The following is a 22236-nucleotide window of genomic DNA, read 5'->3' as shown; positions in this document are numbered from 1 at the left end:
TTTAAATGACTTTTCACGTTGTAGTTCACGGCGTACGAGATCTCTTCTGGATGCCCATTGAACAGTACAGGAAGGATGGGCGCATTATTCGAGGGCTCCAGAGGGGGGCAGCATCATTCGGCACCTCCACAGCCTCTGCGGCCCTGGAGCTCAGCAACAGACTTGTGCAGGCGATTCAGGTGCGTGCACAGGCAAATAATAACGACATGATACACAAGAACTGTAAATAGAATTAATTTACGTGCCATATCTTTCTGTTTCCAGGCCACCGCTGAGACCGTGTATGACATCTTATCTCCCACTCCTCCTCTGACACGTTACATTACAGAGGGACGGCCCACCACGCGTCCCAGGCGCACCCCTCAACCAGCTGATCTCAGAGAGGGTGTGGCCAAGGCCTATGACACCGTCAGAGAAGTAAGTCTTTATTTTTATGAATTCTTTATTGTTTATATATATATATATTATGTAACAGTTCTCTATTACAGCTTTATCAGTTACGATAAGTAAAATAAACATCATATTGTGTTTCACAGGGAGTGATGGACACAGCTCACACCCTGTGCGATGTGGCATCTCGCGGGCACGAGCAGAAAGGTCTTCCCGGAGCAGTGGGCGGGGTTTTGCGCCAAATCCCGCCCACGGTCGTCCGCCCCCTTATAGTTGCCTCGGAGGCCACTTCCAACTTGCTCGGAGGCATGCGGAACCAAATTAAACCGGACGCCCGGAAAGAGGACTTCTTAAAATGGCGCACAGAAGACGGGCAAGAATGAGATTGACGTGGACTAAAGTCGTCAGATTTTTGTTAGCGTGAATGTTGAAATGAAGTACGAATGTGAGTTTATCTGTGAGCACCATGCAAAAACATAGGACGACAAACTTGGCATTTTTTAATCGCTTCCACACGGTTGCACACTTTGTCTTGTGCAATGCAAATTCGTTTTGCACTTTGCAAGAAGCTGAGCTCTCCATACAGCCGAGTGCAGTTCGTCTTCATCTTGACGTATGTGTATAAAGAAGTATGCAATCATATCGGTTTGCAACCTGTGAGCTCAAGAGCAGATGTTTTCCCTACTCATTCAGCATTGGGTTGAATCAATATTTCCCCTATAAAGTATTACAAACTTAGTTTAACAAATTTCTGATTTAGGTAAACGCTCATTATGTGACTATATTCTGGTGGCCTTACTAAATTTTGTGAGTGATTCTTTGACCTCTGATTGTGTTTTTAAGCACAGTCGATTTTCCTGGTGTCCTAGTGCCATAATATATTGACATAAACACTTTAAATGTCTCTCTCTCTCTCTGTGTTTAACTCTTTCTGTCTTTATTAGTAAGGGAAGACCATTTTTATTTGTAACTTACTATGTTTCAGAATGCATTTTTTCCTTATGAAAACATGTCTGACAAATATACCCAAAATCAAAGAAAACATTATAGAAAATTAAAGATGCAAAATTTGCAATGTTACATTAGTTAAATGACAAAAACATATCACCTCTATAAATGCTTTTAAGCATTTTACCTTGAACTGTTTTCAATACAGATTTAGTTATACTGTAATACAGTGATTTGTTTTGCTATAGCCTATTATTGTAAAAAATAAAGTTACTGGATTGCAATCATTTTTTTATTAGTAGTCAAGCAAAAGGCAGTGCAACATTTTTGGCATTTATCAAATGTGCTTGACTTTTTCCCAAAATAGGTTTTGTTTTAAAGGAAAACTCCACTGTTTTTCAATGTTTTACTGTGTTCTTGCCTCAATTTGGACATGTTGATGCATGCCTCTCTTTGTTTAGTGCGTGCACTTGGTCTTTGTGCAGCGTGTTGTGAATGTGTTGGCGTTTGGCCTTGCCCCGTTCGTTCCTTGGGATCCAGGCAGGGATGAGTTTGGAAGCCACCAAACACTTCCATGTTTTCCCTATTTAAAGACAGTAATATTGAAAGAAGTTTGAGCGAAAGGAGTAGTAGTCAGGAGTGATGATGTTACTGCGTGCCGAGGTCAACGTGCTGCAAACTAAGTGCTCTTCGGCCTACAATATAGTTCTCATTTTTTATCCGCCACGTTTTATTTTGTGCCACCATACTTACTCGTGTAACTACTCATGTAACAGTCTTTAAATCGAGAAAACATGGAGGTGTTTGGTGGCTTCTGGGTTCATTCCTGTTTGGATCCTGGGGAGTGGGTGGGGCTGGGCTGGGTGCTGGCACATTTACGACGTGCTGTGCAGTGATTGGGTGCACGCATTGAATGAAGAGAGGTATGTATTAATGTGTCTTGGTTGCGGTGATAACATAGTAAAATATTGAAAAACGGTGGTGTTTTCCTTTAAGCAAAACTCTTAATCGACCCTGACATGTTTCTGACTAATTTTGTGCGCTTTACCCTTTATTTAGAAATTTACCCCCAAACCAAACAGCTTGCTTTCATTTCATAATTGCCGCCTTGTTTTTATTTTTATTTTGTATTTCTGGCTTATGAAATGTAAAAGTGATGTTGAGCATTCGATGCCCTTTCTCTCTCTCTCTCTTCATTAATTGTATAATGTATGCGGGATGTGAGTTTTGGGTATTTTGTGAGTTTATGTGTACAGCGTGTGTTCGGAGTGAGTGTGTAAGAACATGCATGTTTGTGTATTGATGGTTGTGACTGGTTGCCTGTGTGATTTGTGGCTACCAGTGTACATTTATTACGTCTGTAATTACAATATCACACGCTGTAAGAAATACCTGTATAGTACCAAGACAATGCGTAAACAAATTAATACAAAAAATAAAATTGTGCATTAGAAAAACATTTAAGAAATTACATTTTGTACCATGACTTTATTTTTTGGATGTGCAACTGGATGCATAACAGTGCCAGGACGAAGACAAAGTTGTGTTCACCTTATATTTAAAAAATAAACACATGATAACAGCATGTGAACGTAAAATAACATGAAGTTATGAACTGTCGCATTAAGGTAACAATGCTTTTTTAATGAACTGAATTTAACGTTCAATAATAAAAAATAAAAATTCAATTGTACACATTTAACTTGGGCAGTCAAACAAAAAATTTATGTACAGATAACTTTAAACGTCACTTAGATTGACAGGTCTGTGTTTGGTCAATCACTTTGCTATTCTTGTGTTTATTATAATGATGAATGATGTTCCTCATTTGAAACAGCTGTGTTGATGGTGAAGACGTCCTCAAAAAGTAATTGTTTTTATTCATCTCGGTAAACAGCTGCTTTACGATCCGGCTGTTTACTTTTCCGGCAAGCTGAGGGACTGATGTAACGTTCCTTAAAACATCTCTAATGTCCTTGTGATTACCTTCATGAATCTTGTCATACAGCACATAACGATCAGAAGATCCTGTAACGGGATGTTCGTAAACATCTGCAACAGCCGCCTTGCTCTGCAACCACGGTAGCGACACGTTCAACTGCCCACTTTTGGCCAGATCTACATTAGCTTGAGTGGGCTCCGCTAAGCATCCTTCAAATGGAGCGATGGGTATCTGTTCGGGTGCCCTGCGATTCGTGTGAGTGGCGAGACCGTGTGCATACTCATAAATGATGATGTTTGGCATGTGTTTCCATGACAGTAACAAATCGGCGAAGTCTTGAGGAGTTTCAGCTCGCAGATTGTTTCTCAGACTGTACACAATCCCACAGGGACACATGATCACTCCCCACCCTCCTATTGCACAAAAAAAATGTTGTGTGCAAAAATTGTAATAGTTAAAATATTTTTCCTTTTTAACAAAAGCAAAACATTGTATATCAGAAAAGACGCTCACCGGATGGAGCCCAGATCTTCTCATAAACTTTTTTATAAGTTTCCCCAGACTTCATGTCATCTGACAATCTCAGTAGGAGTTCACTGTAAGATCCAGTGGAGTCCAAACCACAGTCTGTGCACAAGCTTCGAACAACATCAACCTATCAAAAAGATCATGAATTTAACAAAATATAAATTTCTCAAAATATACCTTGTTTTTATGTAAACAAACCTTCTGTTTGAAAAGTTCGTCTCTAAGCTGTTCTTCTGAAATCAAGTTCTCTGATGCAGAATTGGAAACGTGAACTTTCTCAAACTCTGTGTTTAGCACCGTGTCGGAGCGCCGTGTGTTCCTGCCAATCCAAGGAGCCCAAAAGTGAAAGGATGGTGGAACTGAAAGTGGATTATAACCATCATCTGCAAACGGCAACAAAATAATAAAAATAAAGGAATTATTTGGCATGTGCAGAGGGGCTCAGAAGTTATAAAAAAGTTTATATAAAACTATGAGATTAAGAGTTGACCTGAACAATTAACATGCTTTTCTTTAATAAAATTTTTTTTATTACATTTTCATAAATGAGTGACCTAAAAGCCGTCACTAGGGTGGTACCCCCTCATAAATTACACATTTGTACCTAAATGGTGCATATTTGTACCTGAAAGGTACCTCAATGATACATATTAGGATATTTTAAAGGGATAGTTCACTCAAAACTGTATACATTTCTTTGCTCAAAATATTTTCCTTTGTGTTCATGTTTGGAGTCAAAACATTTTTAAGCACCACTGACTTCCATAGTATTTTTCTTTCCTACTATGAAAGACAATAGTGCTCCTGTGTCCTGCTCGATCTTCCTTTATTTAGCAAAACAAAGACATTTATACAGGTTTAAAATAACTTGAGGAAATGAATAAATAAATATTGAAGAATCTTAAATATTAATACTTAAATATTATTTGTTTTAATTTTTGTTTGAAATTTTAGAACGTGTGCATGTACTTGCAACAAATCCTTGAGCAATCATCTCCTTGGACAAAGCCTCCCAGAATATTTCCACATTGACCTCCCCTTTAAAATCCTCGGGAGGTTCTTCAATGTCATTTTCTGAAAACATAAGAAGCGGCAACTTGTTAAAAAAAAGTACTAAATAAGTTAACAGTATTTAATTTTAAGTAAAATTTATTTTTATTTTGCAAAGCGGCTTTACATGAAAATAAAGAAATGTTTTATTTTAGTGCTGGGCACAGATTAATTGTGATTAATCACATACAAAATAAAAGTTTGTGCTGTGTGTAATTATTATGTATACATAAATACACACATTCATGTATATATTCGAGAAACATTTACATGTGTATAAATTTATATTTATATATATTTTTATGATTTCTGTATTATTTATAAATTAAAAGACACACACATATATATTTCACAAAAAATAACTTTTATTATGTGTGCGATTAATCTTAATTAATCTTTGCCCAGCACTATATATAGTGGCTTTATATATATATATATATGAAGAGTTTCGTTGCAAAACGAGATAAATCCATTTTTTTTTATTTTTGTCAAAACATGTTTATTATCATGTTATCATGTTATTATTTTGTTTTATGGTGCTACTTAGCTGTATTTTTTAAGTTATGAAGGTTTAAATCAAAACAAACCAACTGCAGTTCAATTGAAATTAATTGGAATGTACAACCAAAAAACGAGATTTCTAAACAATTAAAAAAACAATGTTTATCTCGTTTTGCAACGAGACTCTTCATATATAGCCACAAAAAAATAGAGACCGTTTCAATAGTCCCTTTCAGTTTTTCGAGATTTATTATTTATAGATGTGTTTAAATAAATGATCATTTTGGTTTTTATTCTGTCAACTACCAACAACATTTCTAACAAATTCTTAATAAAAATGATGTTTTCATTTTTACTGACAATTGAAATGGTTAAAACACTGTCAAAAACACTGTCACACACTGTCAAAAAAAGATGCAGTGTTTTCTGATCTTTAGTACTGCAGAGAAAACAATTAAGTTCAAATTCATTTCTCAACACCGAAACACTAATGTTTTTACATGTATTTTAGGATTTTTTTTTGGAAAAACCTTTCATGGGTCTTGTATTAGTAATACTTGTCAAAGTATTAAATAAAAAAATGTCAATACTTATTCCCTGTGTCATTTCACTTGATTTATTATGACTCAACTTATATACTTAAATGTTCTGATTTCTTTGTATGAATTCAATATTTGGCTTGATGGCTACATCAGGGGCCTCATTTATAAAGCATGCGTACGCACAGATTTGATCGTAAAGTGTGCGTACACAAAAATCCACGGCAAAGTTCATAGGGTCTTTGATGTGGAAAAGTGCTTAGTGCCACGTCAGGGTCTGAGCAGACGTACACACTTTTGCTTGTCTGATTGCTGCATGTTTTTGGAAATATAAACTATTCTTGGTGTTTGAAATTGGGTTTAAACATTGACAAGCGCTCTTTTATATGTCTATGACATTAATTAGGGATCGTTTAAAGGCGGAGATCTGAAACTGCTCGGCTGCGCGCAGATGTTCAAGTTCATTTGCGATTTATAGATTTGAAAGGGGTACGTTTGGTTAATGAATCACACGTACGCATGTTTGATAAATGATTGTAAGATCAAATGTAGGATGTTTTTTTATGCAGCATTTTATAAATGAGGCCCCAGGTGGAAATTTTGTGTCAATAGCCCACTTAGAAATCCCCTTACTGATAAATATATATATAGTTTTTTGGGCCATTTTAGCCTTTTTTTTACACAGTATGTAAGGAGAGGACAGAAAATCACAGAATGGAGAGAGGGGTACTCGGCAGGACCTCAAGCCGGGAATCGAACTTACATCACCAAAAGCGTGTCTCCGCCATATGTCGGATCACTGCCCACTACATCAATAAAATAAAACAGAAAACCTAGTAAACTTTATTCAATTTATGATTTAGAACTGTCTTACCTGAATCCTGCAAAGGTTTTTTCTGTAAACCCATTATGACCACAGGTGGATGATCTCCACAGGAAACACACGAGAACTTGTATTCATGCTCTGTAAGAGCTTCAAAATGTAAATATGCACGCAGGACAGCGTCTGCCGGTGGATACTCCACACCTGTCATGAGCTGCAAAAACTCCACCGCTCTGCTCACTGAAGTATGAACCTAAGAGAAAATAAAGTATCATTCAATTTACATTTATATAGCGCTTTTTCATAATGCTGCATTGTTTCAAAGCAGCTTTACATGGAAAAACTTATTAAATGCATTGCATACATATAAAATATAGTACAATTTTATTGTCCTCAAAAATATTGTAAATCTACTAAAACTGTATATTTTACTGTGACATTTTGGGGTGGTTTTCCGGACAAATCTTAAGCCTAGTCCCAGACTAAAATACATGTGTGGACAGAGCCTTAACCTATATTTTCTGAGGAACAGATTAAAACAGTCATGATGACCACTTACTGTTATAAACAACTACCACAAAAGAAAGTCAAATGGATTTCGACATGAGCGACTCCATGTACTAGCTCCTTTAAAGGGGACATTTCACAAGATTTTTAAAAGATGTCAAATAAATCTTTGGTGTCTCCAGAGTACATATGTGAAGTTCCATGTAGATAATTTATTATGTCATGTTAAAATCGCCGTTTTGTAAAAATGTGCCGTTTTGGGTGTGTCCTTTAAAATGCAAACGAGCTGATCTTAGCACTAAATGGATAGTGCAGATTAAGGAGCTGTATTCTCCCCTTCTGACATCACAAGGGGAGCCAAATATCAATGACCTATTTTTTCACATGCTTGTAGAGAATGTTTTACAAAAACAAAGTGACTGGGTTGTTCTTTTTCACATTTTTTAGGTTGATACAAGCACTGTGTACCCAATTATAGCACTTAAACATGGAAAAAAGTCAGCTTTTCATGATATGTCCTCTTTAACATGTTCATACAGTGATATTAGCCTACATGTTGTTACCTGCAAGAGGTTTCTCAAGGTTATGCATAAGGGGATGTCGAGGATGATGTCATCGTTGAAGTTATGGAGGCCATCTTTCCATTCCTGGTACCGGTAACACATTTCACACTCTGGACACTGCTTATAGTAGGTGGCAACATCTAACATTTAAAAGAATCATTGCCTTTCATGACATCATAGCCGAATAGCACACAAGCATCTTGATAAATCAATACCCTACCTTCAATAATGCACCAGTTGGTGAGTATTTTTGCAGTCTGTGTTATCAGGATAGGGTCACTAAGGGGAACGGCATCCGGACATCTCTGACATATAATTTCATTTGGCCAAAGCGATCTTGGGTGGCTCCTCTCTGTCGATGGCACGCAGATATCGTACGGTAGGTTGGCAGGTATCTTCTTGTTTTGAAAAATGTAATCTACCATGTTTTTGAGTTCATGTTCCTTTGGGGGATACACGGTATAGTCATCCATCTCTTCTGGATAGTCATGTTGGTCTTCGGATAGCGCTTCTTCAGTGCTAATGAGTGGCCGAAACAGCTCAGGATGGGTCTGAAACAGGTGCCAGTGGGCGATGTATCTGTGAATGCATGACTGTCGCTTTTTTGCGCAGGGGCAGTACCACTTGTTCAATTTTGTCTTATAAACCACCATGACACGGCCCAAAATGTGGTGGGACTCGAAAACCGAAACGCATTTCTTGGTTTGCAGGGCCCCAATTGTAACGTGAACAGAAAGCGGCACGCAGTTGCTTTCAGCAAGCCGCTGGTGAGCGAGACACATCTTTTCGGTTTCCTCGCTCAACCACTTCGCTCTCGCCATCTCTGTTAAAGTTTCTTCTGTAAGCGAGACCTGTTCGGCAGAAGACCGGCAGTAGGTCACAGACGTAATGTGCTTGCATTGGCGCGGCGGTAAGCCGCTACTCTGAGCAAGTTCCAGGTTTACCTGACACTCGTTGGATTCACAGATGACTCTGTGATTTTCTCCCCATGTTTTGTACTGTACGTGGAGTGGCACGCAACGACCGTTTGCGATTTTTAAAACGGCAAATATGCCGTTCGTGTTATCAATACACTGGCTGGTGAGGTGAAATGTGGCGTTTAGGTCTTTTATCGGGTCATTGGTGTGTTTGCGGTCAATATGTTTCTGTAGGTTGCATTTATTCATTAGGGCATTGCAAATCGGGCATTCTGTCTTGACAACGGGTCGGACGCGAACCTTGTTCGAGAACACCTTGTTGGAGGACTCTGTGTCTGTATTGATGTTTACTGAAGTATCATTTGAACTGTAGGTGGAGGGTGTTTGTTGGACATCTGGAGCGGTCACTATTGCTGTAGAGGTTACTGACGTTTCTTTGGTTTTTGGAGATGTCACAGCTTTTTCCGTGGCTGATGGAAGATGCAGTTTGTGTTTACAGACTTCCAAATGGTTTTGAAAATCTTCTTTCCTCAGGACCGTAGTCGTGCAGAACACGCAGTGATAATGGAGTGTCGTTCTACAGCCCAGTCCACATCTGTGAATGGTGAAGTCTAAAAGAAAAAAAATGACATTTTAGTCATTTATTGTGACACAGTATGTTTGGACAGCTAATATTTAATCGGCTAGTGTTGTTCATACCACCGTGAGTAATTGCTTTTTTATAGTGACATTTGAGATGCGATTTTAATTTAGCCAGTTTTGCTGGCTTGAAGACGCTGGACTTGCAGAAAGGGCAGTGGAAGCTGCTGCAACAGTCTTTGCATTTTTCCAACTTAAGGATTTTTCTCCCTCGCTGAATCGTAACATGCGTCTAAAAAGGGAAACATTGAGAAACATTGCTTAGTTTTGGGAACTTTGGGAGCATAAAACGCAATACAATGTAGTACAGTGTTGTAGGCTACACTACTTACAGCCGTTGATGTAAAGAAAACCATTAATAAAACTTTCATAATGCCAATTGAACCTATATTACTGTGGGCGTTATATTATAATAGACATAAGTCACGTGACTAGATCCACTTGTGAGGTACATTTGACCTACAGTATTTTCTTTAAATAGCTTATGTTAGGTTATCAACCAAATACATAATTAATAACACAGAATGCAAAAATAATTGAAAAAAAATGAAAGTTGGTTATAAGTTCGTAAAGGTAGGCTTACAGTGACGAGTGCAGCCGTTATCAAACCAAGATATCTCATTCATATTAGCGTAAGATTAACGAAAACTTGTCTACAGTTAAAAGCCCAATTTGAACCGATTCATTGCGGACAAAATAAACATTACAAAAACAACTTACCACGCTTTCTGCCATTGTTCATTTTCTAAACTGCGGTCCTGTGCTGCTGTCCGGAAACTGCTGTGACGTCATGTCTCTGCGACTTCTTCACAGATCCGCTGGCGCTGGAGGTCCGCATATCTAGGCTGCATTCGTCATCAAGACTGTCGTATTTTAAAATATTAACTATTATAAACGTAACTATTATTCTCGGTTAATCGTAAATTGTTGTCATATGCTTATGACTTGCGAATGTAATTCTCAGTTAACTTAAATAAACCAGGCTTGATTACGTATCCAGCCTGCATATGCGACCTCCGCAGGCTGCAGCATTTGGATTGAAAAACGGCCTTTGACATATTTATGTTCACTGAATAAAACTCGAAAAAAATTATTTCTGGGCTGAAAGTTGTCTCTTAAAAAAATAACAACAAGATATATCGTTTTTAATTAATAATGGTTGATTTCCATGTATAATGCTAGGGAGAATGCATTTGATAGTTACAATATAAATATAATTGTTTCATCTTTTAATTACTGTTAACGTTAGTGTTATTGTTGTTGTCAAAAATGCACTTTAAAATTGTTCCTCAGGCGGAACCAAAAATGACTGTATTGTTTCTCGCCGTACTTATTTTCGCCGTTGCACTCAGTCATCCCTTCAGACGCATGTGGTTATTATGCGTGTTTTTTTAGTTCATTTTGTACTTCTGTAACTAAACACGTGTAATCTGTAGCAGAAATATATACCCACTGACTGTCAAAATGAAGCTGTTAACACATAACATGTTAACGTCACACGTAAAAGGCGTAACTAAAGGATACCCGCTTATCATTAAGGTAAGCTTGAAAACTCTTTAATCAAGTCCACTTAAAATTACCCAGCAACGTTTAGTATGAATCGGCATTTAAACGATGACTCTCTTTATTGTTGTTGTCTTTGATCATATTTGTGTGAAGGCTACAGAGGTGAAAGTGAATGAAGTTGAGTTTAATCCTCAATTTGTGACCCGGATGATACCAAAGCTGGAGTGGAATGCCTTGATCCAGGCAGCAGAAGGGGTGAGTCTGCAGGTATTCAATCATACATTTATTTACTACGTGTTTGTGTATCTGGAGTTACAGAATTTGTCAGCATAGATGCTTTGAATGTTTATTAACAGCTTGGACATTCGCAAGACCTTCCCAGCACGCTCATACCAAACTATGAAAACGATGACGATTTTCTGCGCAAAGTTCACAGAATTCTGATGGAGGTGAGGAAGCAGTAATCCTGCAAGGCCATTTTCCATGAAAAAAAAATAGGGGAACAAAACTAGTTTCATGCCATTTGTTTTTTAAAGTGTTTAAATAGTGCTAATAATTGTGTCGTCTACTTTCAGGTTGAGGTTATAGAGGGATGTTTACAGTGTCCTGAGTCTGGAAGAGAGTTTCCCATCTCCAAAGGTGTTCCTAACATGTTACTCAACGAAGATGAGTGAAAGGTGATGCCGCTGTTATCAAATTCCTACAGCATCCCAGACAAAATGTCTATACTGTGTACTGGACCTGAACGTTTCTTGGATGCCATTTTGTGTTATTAAAAAAGATTACAATATTTGAACACAATCCACGAGTGTGTGGATTCAACTAATGTTTTTGTTTGTATTTGTTTCTCCTCCGAATTGCCATTCTATTCTGTACCATATTAAATAAATTTGTATTGATTTAGTTATTCTTTATCAGATGTCTTTCAATCAAGTTGTGGTCACCATTTAAACGGAAATCTCAGTACTTCTTAAAGATTACAAATGGCAGGCATAATGTACTCATTCAAAGAAAACACTTATATAAAATTTAGATATGAACTCTAATACATTTGGTCTTTTCATTATGTTGTAAAAATATTATTTTATAATATTATATTATGTTATCTAGATCAGTGGTTTTCAAAGTTTTTCAGCGTGCGACCCCTTGTGTATGGTGCATTCCTTTTCCTTTTGCCCCCCAAAGAAAATTTATGACAAAAACAGTTCGAAAACTCAACATTTTAATAAAAAAACATATTAAATTATACAAAAAAAGTAGTGGTTTTGTTTAGTAGCCTCATTTGTTAGGTTTAATTACACAGAATTCATGATAAATTAATGTATTTTATAAAATGTCATAAAACTGGGGCCCCCCTGGCATCATCACGTGGCCCCCAGTTTGAAAACCACTGATCTAGAACAGAATTTTTCAAACTGGGGGTTGCGCATCCTAGTGGTTGACGAGTGAGCTGCAGAGGGTTAATGTGTTTATAAAAAACAATTAATTACAATTAAATCATAAAACGTAAATAAAAAATACAATTAAAAAAATCTAACATATAAAATATTTATTTCATATTATATCAATAAAGGAAACTTGTGCCAAATGCACAGATTAATGCAATAACATTTAATGTGTTGTCCTTAACTAGACACATTTCTGTATTGGAACAACACACTTTGTGTTGTTTTTAAACATCTTGTGTTATCCCTTTAATTTATTTGAACACAAAATAGGCACGAAATGACACATAATGTGTTAAATAGGATATCACAAAACAATGTTTAAACAATTAACATCCTTTCAGTGTGCCAATAAACTTACTAGATGAAGGTCCAACAATAACCAAAATACTACTCATAAAAACTTTAAAAAGGGCTGAAAAATGTTTTTGAAGTTAAACATGCAAATGTTTAAGATATTTTTATTAGGATATTTACTTTAAATCTTAGGGGGAAGGCTACTTCATATAAATAATTTAATATAAGAGGGGGTTTGGCCGACAAAAAAGTTTGAAACCCCTGACATAAATAGACCCTGACCACATTATTCTGACATTTAGAATGGTACAACTATAGCAGTCCATGTGAAAAAGTAGTACACTTTCATAGAGTACTTAAAGTACTATATTTTCGCACACTAATTTAATATAAGTGTACTTCACTGTGCTATTTTGAGACACCATAAATATGAACTAAAATGTGCCAAAAATGTATTTAAAAAATGTATTTAGGTAACACTTGTAGTAAACTTGAACCCATCTTTGTATGAAAGTTAAGTTCAAGTTTAATAACTAAATATATATTTTTAATACAGAGATAGTGAGTTAGAAAAGTGCATTTTAGTTCATATTCATGGTGTCACATAATAGCACAGTCAAGTACACTTATAATCTTAAGAACATCTTAAAAAGTACTAAAGATTCATTTTTTGTATATTAAGTACAAAATTAGTGTGCGAAAATAAAGCACTGTAAGTACACTATGGAAGTGTACTACTTTTTCACCTGGGAGGGGTGAGTAAACTTAATAGGGACCAGATTTGATTTTAAAATTTGACACCTGGGTCATAAATCATACCTCAAGCAAAATAAATAAATAACTTGGTATAACAATATTACCATAATGATACAGTGGTACTGCTAAAATGCATCTTATGCATCCCTACAAAGGGATTTTGGATTGTTGCAACTGTTTACTTGAGGTCAGCTATAGTAGTTACTCTTGAGTAGAGCAGCCAAATATTTTTTCACATCACACAGAAAGCTCAGAGCAAGATGACGTGGCAAGGCGGATACTATATTTAGTTTAAGGGAGGTTAAAAGGAAAGCACGGGATATGCTGTTTTCTATGCTCTATTTTTACATCTCATTTTGCTACACCGCAGCTAACCACCGGAGCAGCCCTGCAGTTTTCATTCACCCGCCACCAGATGGCGCTCGAGAGTTCAACCCGCCGTCGGGAATTTTCCACGTTTAAGTTCCAGTATAAAGATGAAGTGCTAAAGTCATGCTTGAACAAGAATATAGTTGCTCTTTGGAAATTAAATCAGCCCTTGAAAAATTCCAGCCCTCCGGTGTCTACTTTTTGGTTCCTAATATCTCATTTCTTCAAGGCATTTGGTGCGTTTCGTAGCTTTTCTTTTTACTTGAAGTTCAATTACAGCCTTCCTGGCCAAACTATAATAATGTCATTAAAGAGAGGTGAAGAGAAGCCTTTTTTTGAAAGATTAACGATCGTGTATTTGGTGAACTGCAATTAAAAATGAGAAGAAAGTAAAATAAGGAAGGGTGTATATAACTTACATTGGTTGGTCTATTCTTTTTTTATTAATATCGAGTAGATTAATTTGTTTAAAGGCAAAAATGTAAAAAGAATTTGCTGCACTTAAATATAAAAAAAAAATAGTTATCAAAAAGTTACTATCAATTATAAACTGTAAGAACTTAAACTTATTTAACTATTGTCTTTTTAAAAGTATTACCAACTCATTTCATGAAAGTTGAAGTGATTTGTTAATTCTAGTTGTTTTAACCTAAAATATTTTATTATTTTTTACAGTGCACGAAATTACAAATTTCAGCATGCTTGTGGATTTGATAAGTAATGAACAAGTAAACATTGTTGCAAAGAAATCTGTCACAATTACGCAACAGTGAACTAAAATAACAGTAAGCAGAAAACAAACTTTAAATAACATTATGTAATGGCCAAACACTAAACTTTTTAATGTGACGTCATTTTAACACGAATTAACATTTAATTAGTTTGATACTGTCTCTTATATCAGTACACGTCGCTCTCTCTCTCTCTCTCTCTCTTTCTCTCTCTCTCTCGCGCGCGCGCACACACCGTCTCAAAACTTTAGAGACAACTTGTTAAGGCGGAGAGAAGGAAGAACATGTCGGTCGATTTAAACCCCCAAAGAAGGGCGTTGTGTTTTTAATTATACAGATGTGGTGTAATCAATCTCACCTTCAAAGACTCGCTTTACCTTCTGACGTGTTGATGGTTTTCTCGTTTCCCCCTCTGCTTTAAATGGATTATTCTTAGTCCAGCCTAGACTAGCATTTCTGTGAGTCACAATTGTTTATACCAAGTCCAGTTCAACCTGGAGCTGTTGGAGACATCAGCCTTTTTCATGGGATCGTTTTATTTTCCTAATGCAACTTTAACGGCTTGACCGAACATTTGGACGACAGATATGCCTGACTCAGTGCTGAAAGAAACAGAAATCGAGGAGAAATAAAATGGGATCTGATCTCTTTTAATCGAATGGTGTAGCTGTCATGGGAAAATAACTGGAGAAAGAAAGAACTAGAAGTCCTTTCTGAAGCTCAAAGTCAAACCGCAAGAATTCAAAGCAGCACTTTTTTTGAATCCTTGGATACCAGACAAGCATGAGGGACTATTCCGTTTATTACCTTACCGGTAAATACTTCAAATCCAGGGAAGCGTGATGGGAAAGAAATGAAAAGGTCTGTTTATACATTCCACATATTATAGTTAATATCACAATGTGGTGTTGCTTTAAGAAATGTATCGTACTAGGTGCAAAGATTAGGCCTTTATTTCAAAGATAACAATGCAATTGGCGCACTTTGCAAAATCTTTAATTTGACCGTATAAAATTATATGCATTATTTACATGATAGGCAGTGCATAAAGAGCTTAAGAAAGAGTTGCATATAACAGTCTAGTCCATTCACCTGGTGAGTACAGTAAACGCTGTGAGCAGCGCAACCTACGCACTTTGGGTTTGTCCCACTGCGCGCGCTGCGCCGGCGCGCTCTCCAAGGAAACCAAGACCCAGATCCCACAGCAGATCCTCTCATCCTGTAAATCAATCATGTGGTTCATCAATCTGGCTTTGCTGGTTCTCAAACTATCCGTGTCTGCGGAGGGATTCTCCACGTGCCAGTCCTACAACTTGGACGACCACAAATCCAAAAGGATCGAGGCGGTGCGCGGGCAGATTTTGAGTAAGCTGCGCATCCGAAGTCCACCGGATCCCGACGCCAGTCCGACGCCGGAGTCGGTACCGACGGAGGTGATGTTACTGTACAACAGCACGAAAGAGCTGCTGAAGGAGCGCGCGCGCCAGGCCGAAGCCGCGTGCGATCTGGAGAGCAGCGAAGAGGATTACTATGCGAAAGAAGTACAGCGGGTGAATATGATACCACAGCGCACCGAAACGAGTGAGTGCATTGGATTTTATTAGACGGGAGTTGTTAATGTACTGTTTGAAGAATGCATTGTGGATCTAACAAAAGTGCTGTGCCAATTTTAGTATTCATGAAGCCAAAAGATTTGCATAAATTGGGATTGGTAAAAAAAGTTTTAAAGAACACAAACAGCTCATACTTGGATGTTTTTTGCATTACAAAAATATAATTATGTTTTTATTGCACACTATTTCGTTTTCTTTTGTAAGTGTAGTTGTGATCTTTATGATAATTTCTGTTACATAAGGCAGCTTTAGTTAAATAATGAGTCTCAATGAGGCTTAAGAAGACTTCACGGGGTTAGTCAGTACATCTGCCGTTTTTGGCAGTGAAGCAGGTTTTATTTCCTTGAGGTCCATCTGAAAACCAAACTCAGACCACAGAGTGTAAACATTAAGACCTTGAATCCTGCTTCTGTCCCACAGACTCGATTCATCATCATCCTCACAGCCCATACTTCAGGGTGGTGGGCTTCGATGTCACCAACGTGGAGCGAAACTCGAGCACTTTGGTTAAAGCAGAATTTCGCATCTTCAGAGCGCCAAACCCACAGGCGCGCACGACAGAGCAACGCGTGGAAATATACCAGGTTAGTGAACTTCACAGACAATAGGTCATAAATCAACAAAGACTTTAATTATCCAGATGTCCATGGAGCATTTTTGATAAAAGTGAATTTTTGCCCAGTTGACAAATCTTCCAACCATCCATAGATTCTCAAAGCTGATGATGTGACGGCTCCATCCCAGAGATACATCGATTCCAGAACAGTCGATCCGCGTGCCAAGGGGGCGTGGATGTCTGTCGACGTCACAGAGACTGTAAAGGAATGGATGGCGTTCAGAGGTCAGTAAGTTCATTCTGGGTCTTGAACATATATTTACTGCAAGTAAAAGCAGGATGGACATTCAAGAGACGAATTTCCTTCTTTTCTCTCTCAGAAAGAAATCTTGGACTTAAGATCAGTGTACACTGTCCCTGCTGCACATACGTCCCCTCCACAAACAACATCGTCCCTAACAAGAGCGAAGTGCTGGAGGCCAGGTTTGCAGGTTGTTATCCTATTTCTATTTTACCCTGATACAGAACTGATGTGATGTGATGTCATATTTAAAACATTATGCATGATGTAAAATGTTACAATGTTGCAAATGTTTGCAACATATACTAGCATTCAATGTTTTAAAACAAAACTTGACTGAAATGTTTTTCATATTTTATAATAAATTCATAAAACATGTATTAGAAAACTAACATTTTATATGACTTAGTCTAAATAATAAACAAAAAGCTATTAATAAGAGTGCAGAATGGATGGAAATTCTTTCAATACTGTTTAAAAAGCATCCCAGGGTGAGATCTCAAAAAGCTTCTTGATAAAATAAAATTTAGCAAATTCTAGGCAAAGGGTGACTCACTGAAGATGCTAAAATCAACAGCAATTTTTTTCCAGGAATACTTTTTGTTATGCTGGTTGTCACATCCTAATAGCAATCACTAAGCATAGCGGTCTAAATACATTTATATAAATATATATTTTCCAGGACCAAAAAAATTTGTCCAATCATTGCATCAGTTGTCAATCTTAAAGGGACACTACTTTTTTGAAAATATACACATTTTCCAGCTCCGTTATGCTGCGTTTACACCAACCGCGTTTGAGGCGTCAAAATCGCGTCTACCACACCTAGTTTGCTGCTTGAACAGTTTGAATGCATTCGTGCTTCTAGAGCAAAGTAGATGCGCAGAAAAAGCAAGCATTTGACGCGCGTCAGAGGCAAAATCTGCTTCTTGTGAGAGGGGCAAGTGCTATGCGATTGTCTGTTTGCAAGATGACTGATGTTGGTTGTGCATTTATCAAGAGAGTTACTGGTTTGTATTTGATCACCTTACTATAGGGGGAAAATAAACGGCGCGGGTCGATAAACGTCACGTGACTCAAAAGTGAAATGTGTATTTACAACTTACCAGGTTGCCCGATGTCCTCACTGACACTCTTCCAAGCGAGGTCCTTTTTATTCCTGTCTCTATAGAAATAAGAAATTGTGTCGTATAGGTCCGGGTGACTGCTCACGGACAATATCAAGCGTTCCTTCATGTTAAATGAGTGACTCCGGGCGGGGCTGCCGCATCAGCAGCAAGCAGGCTCCTGACTGGTTAACGCGGCGCGAAAATCCATTCAAAATTTTCAACTTGGGCGTCATCCGCAAATTCGAGTCAGACGCAAAATGCACAAAAAGCATCATTTGCGTGCGTCTACCGCGCCAAACGCCTCATCCGCGCCGCGAGACCTCCAGACGCGCGTCAACGCGTCTTCACATTGACTTAACATTGAAATCACTCGCGCTTGATGCCTTTACCGCGGCTGGTGTAAACGCAGCATTAGAGTTAAAGATTAAATTTGTACCTTTTTGGAATCCATTCAGCCGATCTCCGGGTCTGGTGCTACCACTTTTAGCATAGCTTAGCATAATCCATTGAATCTAAAACGCGCTAGACGTGCAAATGAGGCGGAATTGCGTCTACCGCGCCAAACGCCTCATTCGCGCCGCGATACCTCCAGACGCGCGTCAACGTGTCTTCACATTGACTTAAAGGTGCAGTGTGTAAATTTTAGCGGCATCTAGTGGTAATGTTGTGAATTGCAACCAATGGCTCAGTCCACTGCTCACCCCTCGCTACGGTAGCCATCACCTATTTTCGGGCACTGCATAATATCATTGCGCCATGGTATGGCAGCAAAGTCGTTGATTATTACGCCAGAATGAGCTTTTTTTTTAAAGTGGAGTGTCCCTTTAAGGTAATATTATATCTGGACCACAAAAACATAAGGGTAAATGTTTTAATTCAGTTATATGTGTCATCTACACTGAAAAAAATGATTCATTGAATGTAATCATCTTCTTTTTAAGGTAAGTGGTTGCAATCAATCCATTTAAGCTACATTTAAACAAAAAAAGATTAGTAAAGTAAAATAAAATATAAAACTTTTGTTTAAATGTGGCTTAGGTAAATTGATTGCAACCACTTACCTTGAAAAATTGATTAAATTCAATGAATCATTTTTTTCAGTGTAAAGGCTGAATAAATAAGCTTTCCATTGAAGTATGGTTTGTTAAGATTGCACAATATTTGGCTGAGATACAACTATTTGAAAATCTGGAATCTAAGGGTGCAAAAAAAACAAAATTGCCTTTTAAGTCCTTAGCAACATAAATGACTAATGATAAATACTTTTTTGATATATTTACAGTAGAAAATTTACAAAATATCTTCATTGAATATGATTTTACTTAATATCCTAATGAATAATTTTGACCCATACAATGTATTGTTGGCTATTGCTTCAAATATACCCAGCGACTGTTTTTGTGATCCAGGGTCACATTTGATTTTATTTATAAAAGCAACGTTTTGATATTTGGGCTAGCTTCATCACGGCTAGTTTTGATTGGCTATTGAGATGGTTTTGTTATGCAGATCTGGCAACCCTACATGTTTCGTTATGGGATACAGACAAACAAACTACCTTACGTTTCTCCTGAACTGAAAAAACATGGCACAAGTAAACTTAAAAACAAAGACACGGCTTAGAAACGGCTATGAAGAGAAAACGTCTGGATTGAGAAATAGCTAAAAGCAAAGTTCACATTTTTCGGAGTAGGCGTTGTTTTGGAAAGGCTGGGATCATATGCTTTCAAAGCTAGCTTCCTATTGGTACGAAACTGCTTATCGTACCTTTATTTATTTTATTTTTATTATTATTATTAAATTGCAAGCCTATTAAATATTAAATGTTTAGATACACAAACTAGTTGTTTTATTAAAATTTAGAGTAATAGTAAAATCATCAAAAACGCAATTGCACAAATGAAAGTAAGACAGATTTTTACAAAAAGTTGTGCAAAAGTAAATCTTAGATGCTTGAGGTTCATCCTGAGATGCTTTTTCGAACATAAGTTCCCACATATAAAGGACACTTGTTGTCTGCTTTACAATCCTCCCTGCATTTTAAAGCATTTAACTTCAAGCATAATCAATCAATTTCTGTAATGATGAAAAAAATAAATGCAATGTGTCCAAAAACAGTATTTAAAAACCAATTTTCATGCAAAGAGGGTTAAAGCAGTGGCGGCTGGTGACTTCTTTTTTTTTTGAGGGCGCACGATGCGAAGTTCGTCACAACATGTAGCTTGTCATGTGTGTGGTTCAAAATTTCAAAATATGTGGCTTTGAGAGATTGTGTGTGCATCACGTGTCATGCCAAAATAAGTGCCTGCTGCAGACGCGTCTAAAGGGTTCATGATAAGAGAGACGCTCACGTTTGCCAGATACTCGCATAATCTCATGTGTAATCAAACTTTACTGTTAAGAACGTGTCTAGCGTGTATTTTGGGAACGTGAGCGTCTCTTTTATCATAAACAGTTTTGACGCGTGTGCAGCAGGCACTTATTTTGACAAAACACGTGATGCACACAGGATCTCTCCACACGCAGGATTTTGAATTAGCGCATCCTCGGATGAGCAGTCACGAGCCCCCACTGGGTAAAAGCTTTTGGAGCTTATAAGTAATTTTATATTTTCCCTTCCACAATATCCCCAGGGATTGATGATGACATCATCAAGGTGAACCGAAGACCAGGTGCGACTAAAGGACAGATTGAATTCAGCACTAAAACGCCACACTTGATACTGACGCTGTTACCCAGTGACCGCCTGGACAACCCAACCAGGAAAAACCGCAAGAAGAGATCAGCAGCAGACACATCTATATGCTCACGGTATAGAGAGAGAGAGATTAAATCAAATCAAATGCATTTATATCAGATCATCTGCTTGAATGCTAGAAATGTTATGGAGAAAATCTCACACGCCCAAACGCAACACATGCATTAACTTGCCCAGGGAGTGTCATGTCTAAAACTGTAAACTACATTTAGTCTGTTCTGGAATTAAACGATCCCTTTAATGTGCATTTGTTAGGTGGTTTCCACATCAGGTCTCTGTGCCAAACATTTGGACTTCAAACTAAAAAATATAAATGACTTATAGTTATCATTTGATCTCAATTAGGGCCGACCAGGGCTGCTGTCTGAGGTCTCTGTACATTGATTTCCGTCGGGACTTGAAATGGAAGTGGATCCACGAACCGAAAGGGTACAAAGCAAATTTCTGTGCAGGGAACTGCCCTTACCTGTGGAGCACAGACAATCACTACAACTTGGTGAGCGATGTCGGGCTGAGCGTGCATATGAGTCAAAAATCAAGGCCTATTAGGATAGCATTCAGCTTACATGACGTCTCTTTTTCACACTCAGATTCTTCCGCTGTACAACAAGATGAATCCAGAAGCGTCCGCGTCTCCATGTTGTGTACCACAGGATCTGGAGCCCCTCACCATCGTTTATTTCCTAGGCCGAACCCCTCGTGTTGAACAGCTCTCCAACATGGTGGTCCGGTCCTGTAAGTGCCGTTGAAGCAGCGGAGAGAGAAAAGATAAATACAGATAAAGAGGTGGATGAGTAAAACCACAACTGACAAGAACAATATTTTAATAACGAACAATATTTCTTACAGTACGAACCTGTATGGGTGGCGAGTTGTCGGGAGGAATATCATATATCTTAAGCATCATACGTACAGTATACACATCCTGCATCGGTCATATTTTAATAGAAGAGCTTTTAGACAGCAATATCGCAACAGTGACAATAGTTTTCATACAAAGTTTATTGTAGAATTGTTTATTTTTGCAATTTGCAAGTGTACATAGTTTTTGGTGAAGTTTATATTTGATTATTTACTTAAAACAATAAATTTCGATTATGTAATGCTTGTTATTTGTGGAATTTTTAATGATTGAAAGAGTTTTCCCAAGTGGCCGAACGTCTTCAAACGATAAATGTGTGGTCCGCTCTTGCTGAAAATGCAGTTTTGACTGGTGGACCCTTCAGCCAGATGCAGTTCGAGGTTGGAAAACCTTCGACGTAAACAGGATGTGAACCATTTCCAGACACCGGCCACTCACGAAATGCCAAATTTAAACGCTTGGGGTTCAGGGTTTGTGGTGAAATGAACACTGGGTGCAAATGGCCTGCAAGACTCGAGTCGAATGAGCCGTGCGATCGCTTTGGTTTGCGTAATATGGCAGCGCCCCCCTCCCTCATACAGTATGC

The 22236-nt window shown here is 37.8% G+C and overlaps 4 protein-coding genes and 1 long non-coding RNA gene across 6 annotated transcripts in view; 3 read left to right on the top strand and 2 right to left on the bottom strand.

Moving 5' to 3' along the window:
* Window positions 1-2809, top strand: part of atg2a (autophagy related 2A) — a 35204-nt gene extending 32395 nt beyond the window's left edge. The window contains exons 40-42 of the mRNA XM_073854533.1: window positions 25-179; window positions 265-417; window positions 537-2809. Of these exons, the coding sequence (XP_073710634.1) occupies window positions 25-179; window positions 265-417; window positions 537-773 (545 nt within the window). The 3' untranslated portion in view covers window positions 774-2809. The remainder of the gene's footprint in view (window positions 1-24; window positions 180-264; window positions 418-536) is intronic.
* LOC129422787 (uncharacterized) lies at window positions 2807-10529 on the bottom strand. Its single transcript, XM_055178890.2, has 9 exons — window positions 10068-10529; window positions 9408-9579; window positions 8012-9319; window positions 7792-7931; window positions 6773-6974; window positions 4778-4882; window positions 4007-4191; window positions 3794-3935; window positions 2807-3693 (listed from the first exon to the last, which is right to left on the bottom strand). The coding sequence occupies exons 1-9, from the start codon at window positions 10080-10082 to the stop codon at window positions 3086-3088; spliced, it is 2877 nt and encodes a 958-aa protein (XP_055034865.2). The 5' UTR covers window positions 10083-10529; the 3' UTR covers window positions 2807-3085.
* A 129-nt stretch (window positions 10530-10658) lies between these two features.
* On the top strand, window positions 10659-11760 carry trmt112 (tRNA methyltransferase activator subunit 11-2). Of its 2 annotated transcripts, none has more exons than XM_055178900.2 (4): window positions 10659-10886; window positions 11007-11120; window positions 11210-11302; window positions 11429-11760. In XM_055178900.2, the coding sequence occupies exons 1-4, from the start codon at window positions 10812-10814 to the stop codon at window positions 11525-11527; spliced, it is 381 nt and encodes a 126-aa protein (XP_055034875.1). In that variant the 5' UTR covers window positions 10659-10811; the 3' UTR covers window positions 11528-11760. The 2 variants fall into 2 exon arrangements, with proteins under 2 accessions (XP_055034875.1, XP_055034876.1); XM_055178901.2 differs by having other exon boundaries at window positions 10660-10886; window positions 11007-11108.
* Window positions 11761-14689: 2929 nt separating this feature from the next.
* On the top strand, window positions 14690-21891 carry tgfb5 (transforming growth factor, beta 5). The gene is made up of 8 exons (XM_073854532.1): window positions 14690-15312; window positions 15490-16032; window positions 16485-16648; window positions 16773-16905; window positions 17001-17111; window positions 20664-20841; window positions 21134-21284; window positions 21379-21891. Exons 2-8 carry the CDS (start codon window positions 15684-15686, stop codon window positions 21535-21537), a joined length of 1245 nt encoding a protein of 414 aa, XP_073710633.1. The 5' UTR covers window positions 14690-15312; window positions 15490-15683; the 3' UTR covers window positions 21538-21891.
* On the bottom strand, window positions 16677-21490 carry LOC141350082 (uncharacterized). Its single transcript, XR_012358034.1, has 3 exons — window positions 21355-21490; window positions 21141-21254; window positions 16677-16878 (listed from the first exon to the last, which is right to left on the bottom strand). It is a non-coding gene; the product is annotated as an uncharacterized lncRNA (long non-coding RNA).
* Window positions 21892-22236: the final 345 nt, after the last annotated feature.

This window comes from Misgurnus anguillicaudatus, chromosome 16 (genome assembly GCF_027580225.2).
Source record: "Misgurnus anguillicaudatus chromosome 16, ASM2758022v2, whole genome shotgun sequence".
NCBI lineage: Eukaryota > Metazoa > Chordata > Actinopteri > Cypriniformes > Cobitidae > Misgurnus > Misgurnus anguillicaudatus.
The sequence above is the reverse complement of the archived record's forward strand: the minus strand, read 5'-3'. Positions and strand labels throughout refer to the sequence as shown.